This window comes from Ostrea edulis, chromosome 4 (assembly GCF_947568905.1).
Source record: "Ostrea edulis chromosome 4, xbOstEdul1.1, whole genome shotgun sequence".
Lineage (NCBI taxonomy): Eukaryota > Metazoa > Mollusca > Bivalvia > Ostreida > Ostreidae > Ostrea > Ostrea edulis.
Window position 1 is genome coordinate 20,262,304 of NC_079167.1, and position 14,423 is coordinate 20,276,726.

At 36.3% G+C, this 14,423-nt stretch overlaps 1 protein-coding gene and 1 pseudogene across 2 annotated transcripts; one reads left to right on the forward strand and one right to left on the reverse strand.

The window, feature by feature from the left end:
- Nucleotides 1–499: 499 nt before the first annotated feature.
- Nucleotides 500–2,142, reverse strand: LOC125668899 (uncharacterized; annotated as a pseudogene).
- Nucleotides 2,143–7,726: 5,584 nt separating this feature from the next.
- LOC125671746 (cysteine-rich secretory protein LCCL domain-containing 2-like) lies at nucleotides 7,727–14,407 on the forward strand. 2 transcript variants are annotated; one of them, XM_048907624.2, is made up of 6 exons: nucleotides 7,727–7,896; nucleotides 8,186–8,410; nucleotides 10,175–10,293; nucleotides 11,218–11,318; nucleotides 11,514–11,589; nucleotides 14,305–14,407. In XM_048907624.2, coding segments are annotated over exons 1-6 (675 nt in total). In that variant the 5' UTR covers nucleotides 7,727–7,743; the 3' UTR covers nucleotides 14,306–14,407. The 2 variants fall into 2 exon arrangements, with proteins under 2 accessions (XP_048763581.1, XP_048763582.1); XM_048907625.1 differs by lacking the exon at nucleotides 14,305–14,407 and having other exon boundaries at nucleotides 11,514–11,593.
- The last annotated feature ends 16 nt before the right edge of the window (nucleotides 14,408–14,423 follow it).

Genomic DNA, 14,423 nt, shown 5'->3' on the forward strand with positions numbered 1-14,423 from the left:
TATATACTGAGGTCAGATTTATCCCATCAACGTATACAAGTAAACCACACTGAAACGACTCTTAACACAAGAGTGTGGCCACAATGCACGTAAATCAATCAAACCATGGTTCCTGTAACATAAGTGTGGCTACACTACAAGGAAACCAATTAAACCATGGTTCCTGACGCAAAGGTATGACCACACAACAAGTACACCAATCAAATCACGGCTTCTGAGACATGGATTTGGCTACATTACAAGTAAACCAATCAAACCATGGTTCCAGGCGTAAGGGTGTGGCCACAGTACAAGTACACCAATCAAATCATGGCTCCAGACACATGGATTTGGCTACATTTCAAGTAAACCAATCAAACCATGGCCCCTGACACGATACATGCAAACTAATCAAACTATGACTTTTAATGCCAGGTCACTACCAAAGTAGGTTTCAAAGTTTTCTAAAGAGAATTGTATCCACCATACATTAAGGATGTAAATGTGAACTCAAGTTTGTTTAAGCCATGAAGCAAGCACCTGTACATAAATGTACAATGCAGATGTTGCAACCATAATTAGGAGCTTGTTCTTTTTCTTTCCTGAGAGCACTGCTTACATCTTGATCTAGGTCTATCTAGCTTTATGTTTATATGTCTGTTCTGATTAGCAGAACACACGGTGGTATCTATTTCGGGTGCTGCACGTTTCCTTCATGAAAAGTCTCCAAAATTTGCTGAGGAAATTAAGGTGTAGAAGTCTCGTTGGCTTCTTTGTACCAGGAATTACAACGGCAATAACAAGTGTTAATCATTCATGTAGATACTTTAAATATGAAGTGGATTAGCTATTTTCGAACTTCTTTGAAGGTCGATCGAATGGACATTTGGAATTGTACTGCTGTGTTCTGTCCACACCATGGTAGTGTCGCTGATACTCTTTCACAGTCGGATGGGGATGGACAAAAAGAACATCGCCTCCACCAGGTCTTTCTCATAGTTGGACCATCATATCCTGGATCAAATGCAGTTGATACCAACTGAACCTGAAAACATATATTGTGAGACTACATTATGAATACACATCTGTTTTAAGGAACTTGTAATACAAGTGCGCAATACTGTCTAAAGAAAATACAAGAACATCATCAAGGGCATCGCAGCAATATATCTACACAGATACACACGTGGCGGAAGCACAATATATCGGGTGTTGCTAAAACGCGGAACGGAAAATGAAACAGAAGACGGAACGGAACGGAAAACGGAAAATATTGTATGCAATATTATGAGGAGGTCAGCATTTTGCAAAGTAAAAGGTTTATCATGAACAAGGGAAGCAGAAATTACAGAGAGAGAGAGAGAGAGAGAGAGCGGGTAGTCATCCACAGAATCCACCGTTTGATATACTTCATACTAATGTTTATGTATTTTAAAATCATTAACTTGCCATGAAAATTATGAATAAAGAAAAAAAATCATACTGAAAAAGACTTTCAACAATTTTCCCCAAACACAGCATTCTTAAATCTAACTTGCTTTTATTCGTAATTTAGATATACACCTGGTATAATACATGTACAGTGTATGTATTATGTATCACATCAACTTTTAAAGCGAACGAATCCGATGGGGATGAGTTTATTTGAAAGTTCGTACATTTATTGACATCCTGCGGATTAGTGTTGAACCCGAAGAGATACAACGGGAAAGAAAGATTGAAACAAAACCAATGAAAACTAAGGTGAAGTTTACGATCCATAGTATGAGAAATTAACAGATATGAAATAGGTAAAAAGCTAACAGACAATTTATGCTTGAATGGAATTAAAAAGTCATCTCATCATTAATCTAAATATTAAGATACAAGTATTTAGTTTAAAAATATACTGCTAGAAGTCCTCCCTATTTAGGATTGGAGTGCTGCGGTCACAAAGTCTCTATTACTTAAAAATAATGTATCAAACAAAAGATGTTTAACTTGCTGACTTAATAAGATCATGAATTGTCGTTGTTAGATACATACCACACTCCCCTGTTGTAGGTACACACACAATGTACATGTATTATATGTAAATTTACATGTACATGTAAATGTGAGTTAATGACGTTTTTTGGGGGGAGGGGCATATAAAGTACGTGTGTTCTTTCCTTCCTCTACCATGGTCCCATAGGTGTCGCTGCTCGCTATACATCTGTCAATGCCGACATTTCAAAATTCTTGTAAAACGCTTTGTAAATTCTTATACAGACGTTTAACATCGCTTTTAATCAATTTATGATGCAGAATTTTAAAATAAAATTGTTTTACCGCAAATTCCCACAATTTAGATTTTAATCATAATAAAGTACGTTCTTCCGAAATTTGGTGTTATCTTAGCTATACTAATCATTCTAATTCTTAAATTCTATTCCGTTTTCCGTCCGTTCCGTCTTCCGTTTCGTTTTTCGTTCCGCGTTTTAGCAAAACCCCAATATTTCCACCAAAACCTGCTGCCAGGAGACGGATTCCAATAAACGAAAGGTGAAGATAACGAACAGTGATCAATCTCATTAATCCAATAAGCAATACAAAAATATAGTTGGGCAAACACGGACCCCAGGACACACCAGAGGTGGGATCAGGTGCCTAGGAAGAGTAAGCATCCCCTGCCGACCGGTCACACTCGCCGTGAACCCTATATCTTGATCAGGTAAACGGAGTTATCCGTAGTCATAATCAGTATGCCACGAACGGTCTAACAATCGGTATGAAAACACGTCAGACAGCATTTGACCCAATGATAGGTTGTATTGGCAAACTAGATCGTTATAGCGACCGCAGAATTAGCGAAATACTGACTTTAAACGAGACTGCTGAAATATCTGTACCATCAACTTGTTTGTCAGTAGCTTGTCTCGATTTAAAAACTGACCATACACAGAACAAGCTCTTGCGTATCGAATCAGTTGAGATATATATACTCCATATGCAAGTGATAATGGAATATTGCTACATAAATATGGGAAGTTGACGATGGAGAAGCTGAAATCATCCCGTTTGTCATAAAGTAGCGTTTGCGCATTTGCAATGTTGCAATCCACTGAGGAAATTAAGCTGTATCAGTGTCGTTCGCTTCTTTGTACCAGGAGTTTCCAACCGCAATAAAAAGTGTTAATCATTCATGTGAAATTTAAGATTGTGGATTTCAAATGGTTCCAAACTGAAATAACTAAATTCAGTGGCGGATCCAGGATTTCAGAAGGGGGGGGGGGGCATATGAAAGTCAAGTATTAGCTAAAATCCTCAGCCATTTTGGGTGCCAAATCTGGAGTTTTACTCACATTGTTTTGAATATTTTTTGCAGAAAGGGGGCGGGCCAGGTCCCCTCTAAATCCGCCAAAGAAATTGTGTCTCCTCCCTCTGGAAGATGTGGATATTTCAGATGAAGTGGGGACCAATTCTAGTGCTTAAAAATATTTATACAATAAATATAACAGTTTTCATTTGATTATTCGCTCTACTTTACTTTTCACCAATAAACGTAAAAAAAAAAAAAAAAAAAAAAAAAAAAAAAAAAAAAAAGAATTTGCGATTAAATCTGCACCTTTGATATACATGTATCCTTTAAATAAACTTCATATGCAGTCGAATTTAGAGATATATCAAATATACAAAATAATGGCATTTTTTGTTTTTACAAATATTGATGTATAGATCTAGTAAAACGAGTAATTAGATACATGTAAAAATGGTTATATTTATTCCATGAATATTTTTTGCAAACTAATGTAGGAGGTACATGATCATATCCAATCACTTGTGCTAAATTAGTGTAGAATAAGGTTAGATAACCGATTAACTGAGACACATAATTAACTTTGTGACTTGTAAATATCTATCAAATATTGACATTGATAATTAATCTCAAGACCAACAAAACAATTCATTTTCCGTGTAATGAAAAGATAAATTGCACTTCGAGGTAAAAATCCATGGGGGGTAATCTTGTAAAAGTTATGATCTATGTTTGAATGAGGTCTTTATCCCTTCAGAACTGGGACGTTGAACCACTGCGAACACTTTTTTTATCATGTCAAGTATCCCGTGTGGTAGACCACACATTGCTCACTAGAGGGATTTCGTTCCAGAGTACACGCGAACGGGGACCAAGCACTTTTCAGGAGACCAGCGGCACACTTACAAAGTCTTTAAAGATATGAACAATTTAAGTAAACAAGATCATGCATCAAGGAAATACACGTGTAGTGAACCGTGTCCATTGTAGATATTCAATGGTATTTTAGTTAGATTTCAATGACCGTAGCATTCATTTGACCGATTTGTTTTTCAGTTGCACTTTTCAGATTCACTAATAGCAACAAATCACAGATACTGTACAGGGAAATAGCCCTTCCGTTAAAAATGGACATAAAAAGGCAGCCACGCGAAATAACAAGCGCGGTATATCACACCGAAACTGTTATACATTGTGCCAGAACGTGGATGTTGTATATCCCTTATATTTCTTTTCTCTGTTAGGAATTACATTGTACCGGTTTCCCCTGATATGACCGGAGTATTGGGCTGGGGCCCGGTCCTACTTTCAGAATGAATATATAATATGCATCACAAGATTTCTGAGTACAATCCAAAGAAGATCATCAAAGATATGTAAAAAGAAAGAAAAAAGAGTGAGAGTTTAAAAAAAAAAACTCAGAATGTTTTGAATCACAATTAGATTTCAAGTATAAATATTTTATATGTACGCCACTTATATTTGAATGTTAGGGTCTAGAATGAATCGCAGCATTTTGAACATGCTTTGCAAATATTTTTAAGAAAGAATACGACGCCGTAATCGTGCCATTCTGATCTAGTAGAAAAAAGAATAAATCGTTTCTATGATTTAAATTGTAGAAACGATGTAAAAAGTCTTTTCTACGATTTATATAAATCCTTTCTATAATTTTACGATTTATAAAAATCGTTCCTACGATTTGTAAAATTGGTTTCTAGGATTTAGTCAACTGTATTAATGATTTTAAAAAGTTGTTTGTACGATTTACTGAAACATAGAAACGACTTTAAAAACACGACTTTAAAAACGTTTCTATACGATTTACTAAATCGTAAAAAACATTTTTTTTTTTAAATTGAGCAAACAATGTTTTAAATCGTAGAAATGACTTTTTAAATTGTAGAAACGATTTATTTAATTTTTTCTACTAGGTTAAAATGGAACGAGTACGCTGTTGTACACACAAGTTTACAAGATAATGGGATATTGTTTTTGCACACCGTTTAGTGATTTAATTTAATACTTCATTTGGTCACCTGAAGACTCAAGTGAGCTTTTCAAAAGAGAAGTTTTCCATCCTCTGTCGTTGTTCTCGTCGTAAACTTTACACATTCTCAAGAAGCGCTGGGCAAACTTCAACCAATTTGCCACAAAGCATACTTGGGTAGGGAGGATCTAAATTTGTCCAAGTGTCCCATCTCATTGGGAGATAAGAATGAAGATGTGAAAGTGGAGTTTTTTTTAGTTTTTTTAAGAGTCTTTTTGAGATTTTCGGATTTTACTATTTCATCTGAAAAGTACATGTATTGGAAGTATCTTTCCCCGAGGAGACAAACACAGTCCCTACTTATTTAAATACTTACCCACAGGAAATAAAGTTATAATCATTCCTGAGTTTGGTTAACACGTACTTTTGTCCCACAACAAACACCTATTCCCCAAACTGAGACGAACTGATAAACTGAGATAGAAAATAAGAGATTCATGATCCCTGTATATTCTGCCTTTCTTTTTTCGTTCTGAGAATAAGATATTTTTGTGAAACTGATATTCACGATCTTTTTCAAATGCAAAATAATTACACTGTGTGTAGATCATAACATGGTGCATTAATGCCCTGAGTTTCGATCTGCAGACACTGCATTCTGGTCAACATTCCGAACTGAAAGTGTCCTTAGAAAGTTCACCACGAACCAGTGAAAGTAAATCACAGAATCCGTCTCTCTAATTAACACGAGAATCAGATACAAAAACAATCCTGGTATGTCAGTCATTAGTCATGTTAGGTTAAGTGCGACCTTTTAGCCCCTCTAACATGCCCTCATGTGGTGATTGTGTCGTACACGTTCCCAACATGTCCCGATTACTTGTAGACAACCAAAACTGTAGAACAAATCCATAGAGAGTGTTTGGACAATCAGCTGTAGATCCCTACATTTATTCCTTCCTAAAACTTTTAAATTCTTATCAACTAATCAATTAATTAGTCAGGAACACTATGACACCAATCAATACATTTATAGAGACAATCAACCGAAGATTGATTGCTGTCTGCAATGCGAATACAGGTCCTTATTCTCTATATAAAGACTCTGCCTTTTGGGAAAAAAATCAAATTATATCCACCGGGCAACGTTACAGTAAGTAATTGAAGACTATTAAGGAATTTCTTTTTATACTAACATGATCTTATAATTAAGGAATTTCTTTTTATACTAACTTGATCTTATAATTAAGGAATTTCTTTTCATACTAACATGGTCTTATAATTAAGGAATTTCTTCTTTTTTTTTTACAGTAGGTAATTGAAATACTAAGTTAAACATAATCCTATAATTAAGAAATTTCTTTTTAGTTCGATTTTCTATGGGAAAATTAGAAATGAAATTATATCATACAAGACCAATATTTTTCTCCAAAGCGTTGCATTTCATAAAAACAACATTCCTTTTTATCATACTTTCATGTAATTTAGTCGAATCTGATTGGTCGAGAAGCATTTGAAAAAACATTGTTACCCTCTGAGAACAGAAACCACGCCCTCCGGGGTGCTAATATCTTGCAACGGAAAACAATACTTGACAACGGGTGATATTATAAAAATTATTACATGCGCAAAAATTGTGCGCGTACGGTTTAATTGTAGTTAGTAACATTGAAAATTTTCAACCCTTAGAAACTATTGTAAACCTCGGCTATACCTCGGTTGACGATGGTTTTCTCGGGGTGAAAATTGTCGATGTTACCCTCAGCTACATGCACTATTTATATAATGCCGCAGTTTTATCTTATATTCTAAAATTTTGAAATTTGTATACACGTACGTGTAGGGTTTAACTGATTTAAAACATTAACTGGGAAATTTTCAAAGTATAAAACTCGATATAGTATACCAAGAAACATACGATTTACAAATAATATACGCAAAAAACTGTCGTTATATGAGGGCTTGCAGGTCACATTCAATACAACTTTTATTTGATACCAAAAAGTGCATCGTAAACTAAGAATGTATGTTTCAATGTTAACAACCATGGTGTCGAAACAAGAACTTTTCCATCCAAAGTCTTCGACTCTTCAAAGCAAGGTGACGATCCTCCCTGTGTAAACATCAGTCAAAAACATTGCTTCCAAGAAGTAAATTTCGAAATCTCGCTCTGGAAACTTGGTAAGCATTGAGTTGAACACTGGCGCGCGACAGACTTCGTCGCCTGGCGACACAGAAGTCTGACAGCGGACGGAGTCATCCTCCTGGTCTAGCCGGAAACTACCAAATGTCCTCTCGAATTGCTTACAAGAAAACACATGATATACACACACAAAAAAACCTGTAACTTGACACGAACTACCGCTTAGAAACACGTGAGACGTTTCGATTCCAATCGCCAGTTACTTAATAATGTCCCGCGTGTCCAGTGGCTCCATTGTCCGCTCAGACTTGGTCAGGACAAGACGTTCCCTCTCTCTTGCAGGATTTGGATAAGATGCAGTCCGTGGTGGTGTTAGCGGTGTGTGCTGTGCTTCAGTTTGTAGGACTGGATGCTGTGTATGTCGACATCAGACGCTTCAGAGGATACATACAGAATACTCATAACGATCTCAGGTCGTTAGAGGGCGCTGCAGACATGAAGTACATGGTAAGTTGCAGTTTTGTTAATGAATCAAATTTCTTCATCTGGGTTTTTATGTGTGTAGGTTTTCTCTTTTTTTTCTTTTTATTTTGTTGTATATTTTTTTTCGCAAAAGACCTATCAACTATCAATATATCCATGCAAGTTAGATGATGCATTTCTTGAAACAAATGTTTGAATTGTAAATGTGTCTCACCAAAATGTGACTCCTTTCCACATGAAAAAATGTCCCACAGTTTAGTCAGCAAACATTGCTTATAAAATCAATACAAACGAATTTTAAATCTGTTTCCAGACAACCGATAGGTCTCTCGAGATAGCTGCTCAACAATGGGCAGACAGGTGTGAGTTTGAGCATCAGATGCGGGGGTATGGAGAGAACCTTGCCTTTATCTCCAGCACGGGTGCTACCCCAGAGCCCGGTTACGTCATCAGAGAATCCATCCGACAATGGTATAACGAGCGCCCTCTATACAGCTTTGGCACCCAATCCTGTGGAGCCGCCTGTCATTACACACAGGTAGATATAAAGTTCTATCATTTATTTTGCAACACGAGCATGTATCGTGAAAAATTTAAATATGTAACAGTGATCAATTTCATAGATTCTATAAAGAATACAAAATTAAGAGTAGGGCAAACACGGATTCCTGCTCGACACAGCAGAGGTGGGATCAGGTGCCCAGGAGGGGTAAGCATCTCCTGTTGATAAACTTTAAATTTTGAGTGGCATGTCCCCGATATTTGTGTAGTGTGTCCCCTATCTGTGTAGAGCGTATCCCTGATAATTATGTAGCTTGTCCCCGATATTCTGTAGCGAGTCCCCGATATTTGTGTAGCGCGTCCCCGATATTGGTGTAGCGAGTCCCCGATATTTATGTAGCTTGTCCCCGATATTTGTGTAGCATGTCCCCAATATTTGTGTAGCATTGGAACATGGATAATAGGGAAGCTGGTCGTACGTGAACATCCACGGTAATCTGTTAAACATTCATGTAGATTTCCGTGGTCCACAGCTGTGTCGAGTACTGCTAAAACGACCAGTTACAACGTAACTAGATTTCAGTGTTGGTGGTACATGTAGTACGATTGATTGAATATTTAAAAGAAGAAAAATAAACCTTCATATGTTTTGCACAAATTGCTCTAGGAATTTCTTACCGTCACCAGTAAATTACCTTTTGATCAATTACATAAATCAATGATATACTGATCACCAAACTTTATAGAACTACTGATTTACTGGTCACCGAGCTTCATAAAATATCACGTTGACGTCCAATGCGTGGACACACTGCCATTATGATGGTTCTATTTTCCTTGTATTGATGACTGAAATGGAAGTTAACATGACCAGCGATGCTTTGTTGCATGTTTTCTTGTGACATCAGTGTGGTGTAATCAATGTTTACGGCGTACTAATATAATTAATTACCAGGTAAAGTACATTAAACATCGGATCTTTGTACATGTAAACAAACACAACAATTATATTATGGTTTTGTCCTGTAAAGCCGTTATAAAGAGTGTCCGAGAAAGCACTCTCTTGTATACCTAGCTACGAGTAAGTACTAGCACTCTCTTGTATATCTAGCTACGAGTAAGTACTAGCACTCTCTTGTATATCTAGCTACGAGTAAGTACTAGCACTCTCTTGTATATCTAGCTACGAGTAAGTACTAGCACTCTCTTGTATATCTAGCTACGAGTAAGTACTAGCACTCTAGGCAGATGAGACACCGAGTATTTGGTCCATTTGCTGAATTGCTGCATCCATAATCCAGTGACTATTTGTCTAACTACGACTTTTCAATGAAAATGACTTGTATGTATAACTAGGACTTTTCAATGAGATTGCGAAGTATAGTATGCTTGAAATAAAAAGAAAAAGACGCCATCAGGATTTACCTGGTGTCCATTTAATTGTACTTTTGTTGCCAAAAGCTGAATGTGTCTTGAGAATAGCACCTAAATTCTTTACATGTTTATAAAGAAATTGACGTGAATTAAACGCAAATCGATAATCTAGTTTGGTGGACGGATCTAATCTAACACTACTCTTTGATTTCGGGGGGGGGGGGGGGGGGGTGTTCTACATTTAGTTCTCTACAGATGATGGTATGGGCGCGGATCTAACACTGTTTTATAATTGTTACACATGATCTGGCGCGGAACTAGCACTGTTTTATGATTTCTACAGGTGAAATGGGCGCGGATCTAACAGTTTTATGATTATTACTGATAATTTGGGCACGGATCTAACACTGTTTCATGATTTTTACAGATGATCTGGGCTCGTACTTCCAGATTGGGTTGTGCTATGAGTTATTGCAACACTCTGTTTGATGGTAGAGGGCGTGTGTACAGAAATGCACAATACTTCGTCTGTTTTTACTCACCTCAGTAAGTAACCTATAGTTACGGGTCTTGAACTTGTAGAAAGTTGTCAACTACACATTTTATTTTATCTTACTGGGTTTTTTTAACCTGCTTTATTTCACTGCACAGGCAACCTCGCTTAAGTTTACCAGTTCGAATGAATTTGAGTCGTTACAAGGTTTTCAAATTTGAATAATTTCTCATATATGTTACCTCCCATTATTTCCATACATATGGTTATAAGTGATACAATATATATATGGTAGTAATGATTTTAGAGTTGTAGTTTTTGATTTGTAGTCAACCGCTACTTAGTTCACACAAAAACAGAAGGAAAACAACTTCCATTACATTTTTAAGATAGAAGATTAAAAGTTCTAGAAAAGTTTCAAAATAGATTTTAAAGAATGTTTTGTTTCACGGCTTCTTCGTCAATGTTCGCGTTTCTCACATTACTGACAAACTTACTACAAAATAAATATTATTGAAACCCGCAATCATTTCAAATATATATATCTTAATATTGACTTAATGTATCACATTTTCTTTTGTATAGAAAATTTTAAATTTCAAAACCCTTATTCTGTTCTAAAATTTAAAGATCGTAAAGATAAGATGGTTTCTGAAGTCATCTGCTTTCTTTTAATATTGAAGTTTTTACAGCGGTGTAGGATAGTCGTAGAGTGCTATTTATAGGAATGTTTGCTTTATCATCTAAATAATGGGAAGTAATCTGTTTTCCAAAACGTATGTGCACATTACCTATCTAATACCTTCGTTTTCCTAGATGAATCATGTTGTCACAAACTTTCACAAGAAATATAATACATTGTATATACTTTCATAATCAATATTATAAAATAAAGGTTAAAGAAATTCATTTTCAAACATATTCAGTGTACGAATTTCTAATTTAAAGTGGGATTGACTTTGTTCATATGTTTGTAGGGGTAACTATATAGGACAGACCCCTTACACCCCCGGCCGCCCTTGTTCACGATGTCCCCGAGGTAACTTTTGTACCCGAAAAGGACTCTGTTATGGCCCAGGTGAGAAACACACAAGAGTTTACAACTGAAATACTTTGAAGATATGATTCAAAATACACGTATACATGCGCATACACATTTCTATGTAAGGAGGATATACACATGCTTTCGTAAATATGAAATAATCCAGAATGTGCACATGGAATCCCATTTGATTTACCCCGATTTTCATTAACGTGGTCATGGTATTTTCAGATTTTGTAGGCCCACGACGAAGAAGAAGAAGTGTCGCACCAACATACAAAGCCACAATGACGACATCTGAAGTGTGGTAAGTCAGCCGTTACCTCTAAGGAATTAAGGTGGATGTACTCTAATTGAAGTGTTGTAAGTCAGCCACTACGTCTAAGGAATTAGGGTGGATGTACTCTAATTGAAGAGTGGTAAGTCAGCCATTACCTCTAAGGAATTAAGGTGGCTGTACTCTGTGTGTTGTGTAGTAAGTAATTGAATAACAAAAATCTAGATGGGCTCAAATGACGCTTTGCTAATCGGTCATTATACTACAAAGACAAGACGTGGAAATAAAGAATATAATGAATAGTTATCAATCTCTTATATCCTATATACCGGTAAGTTCCAAAATCAAGAGAGGGACAAACACGAACCGCTGGAAACACCAACAGTGGGATTAGGAGTAGGAATCTCCTGTCGACCGGTCACATCCGCCGTGAATCCTATATCTTGATAAGGTAAAGGGGGTATCCTTAGTCGAATTCAATGTGTAAATAACGGTCTAACAAGTGGTATAAAAGACGTCAGACAACATTCGACCTAGTGACAGGTTGTATTTGCAAATTAAATCATTATAACTCCCATGGAATTTGTGAAATACTTACTGTATCGGAGACTGTTGAAACCCCTCTAACATCAACTTATTTTTAAAGATTGATCATACGCAGAACATGCGCTCATGTATCGAAGCAGTTAAGAGACATGAACACCATATGCAGGTGATAAAGTGACTTATAGATAGTCAAACTTTAACTATAGATAGCAAAAATGTGATCTAAATGTAGTCAGTATGAACTATGGAAAGTCAATCATTTATTCAAGAATTAAGGTGCATGACATTGTATTAAAACGTGTGCTGATTTTTCAAGGAAAAATTAATGTACGAAACCTAGCGTGCATTACGAGCCCTCTCTATACACAAACCAGAAATAACAGAATTTTCACCCAAGGTTTCATCATTCCTTTACCAATAATAATTCCTTAGACATCTCATTAGCAAATCTGAAAATTGAGTTATCTTTCTATATACCTAAATAGTTATGCGATTACAAGAGATAATTATATTTACAAACCCTCCATTACATTAAAAGAAATCATTGAAATAACTAATTCTATAGCAAATCTTAAAACCAATTCCCTCTCAGCGCAAAAACGTAAAGAGTCTTTTGTAACGATTTCTTTTCATCTCAACACCAACATAATGTTTCTATACGGCATTGATAATCATACAAGTACGAGGGCTGTTCGACATGTGATGTGTATTGTACGATATCTCAAAAGCATTCTACTCAAATAGTGAAATGAACATTACATCCCTTCAAAGTATTCTCCGCGGTTTGAAATACATAATTTCAATCTCTGAATCCATTTCTGAAATGCGTCACAGTACGCTGATTTAAGTAGACCTCTGAGGCACTGACTGATGGCTGAGCCAAGGGCTTGTTGGGACTTGTAACGATGACCAGATAAGAACTTTTTAAGTTTTGGAAAAAGAGAAAGTCGCATGGGGCTAGATCTGGAGAGTGTGGTGGGTGTGGCAAAACGGTAACCTTCTCATACTTCAAAAATTGCTTCACAATATCAGATGTATGTGATGGAGCATTATCATGAAATAGACGAACATGCCTAAATCCTGACACAGGGCGTCGTTTATGATAATTCTTGAGCTTTTGTAGTATAATATCTCGGTAATACCGACCTGTAATACCTTTGCCCTTCGGCACCGGAATTTTTACGGCTATACCATCACATGAGAAGAATATGCAATAAAGAACCTTCTTTGTGCTTATAGTTCTCTTGGCAACTACTGACCTTCCACTGTGTATAGTTAGCCATATTTTGTTTGCAATTTTTCTTACTGGTTCGAAATAGTGGACCCATGTTTTGTCACCAGTAATCAATGTTTGCAAATTGTATTTGATTGAATTTGGGAAACATTTTGAGCAACTGCTTAGCGGTTTGTACTCGTACCCGTTTTTGGTCATCTGTCAATATATGCGGTATCCATCTGGCAGAAATCTTTCGTACTTTCAAAATACGCTTCAAAATGAAATGCACCCGCGATAGCGATATGCCAATAGCTTTGGCAATCACGAATCGTGTATCTGCCATCACTTTCAATTATTTGCCTGACTTTTGCCTTGCCTATTACAGTCACAGGCCGGCCAGATTTTGCTGCATCTTTGACGGATTCTGTGCCAGTCAGAAATTTCTTTCTCCGACTACGAACTGTCTTATAAGATACCTTATCAGACCCAAAAACTTCCCTCATTTCACCGAATGACAGAGTTTTGTGCGAACTTTTATATAGTTTCTAATTTCTTCAATGTTCTCAACCCGTTTCCCAACCGTTTTTACAACAGTGGTCAACGACTGGCTTTATTGAAATGACTATAAGTTTAAAACTATGTGGAGCTGAAGGCTCCATTGGAAAGGTATTGAATAGATCTATTCAGGAGTATCATCATCCACGAAATCGTGCAAAGCGTTATCGCACTGTGGTACAATACATTTTACATATCGAACAGCCCTGGTATATCCTCATCCTAACGACGTTTCTATATAACAACATCGTCTATTGTAGTAAATTTATTTTCCTCTGATGTATCTCTTTAAAATGTTTTAATGGAATTCTTCAACGTGCAATGTATAAGATTTCATGAAGTCAACAATTATACTAAGAATTTCTACTTCATACAGAAAAATGTTATTGTCCTATACTGTCTAATCATTTAAATTTGGATTATTTTAGATATTTCATGGAAGACGATCTCGGGTCTCAACTCAAATGGTGCTGCTTATTACCTATACACATTTATCTATTCAATAAAATGTAATATAATTTACTGTCTTTGTGCATTGACTTTAGTG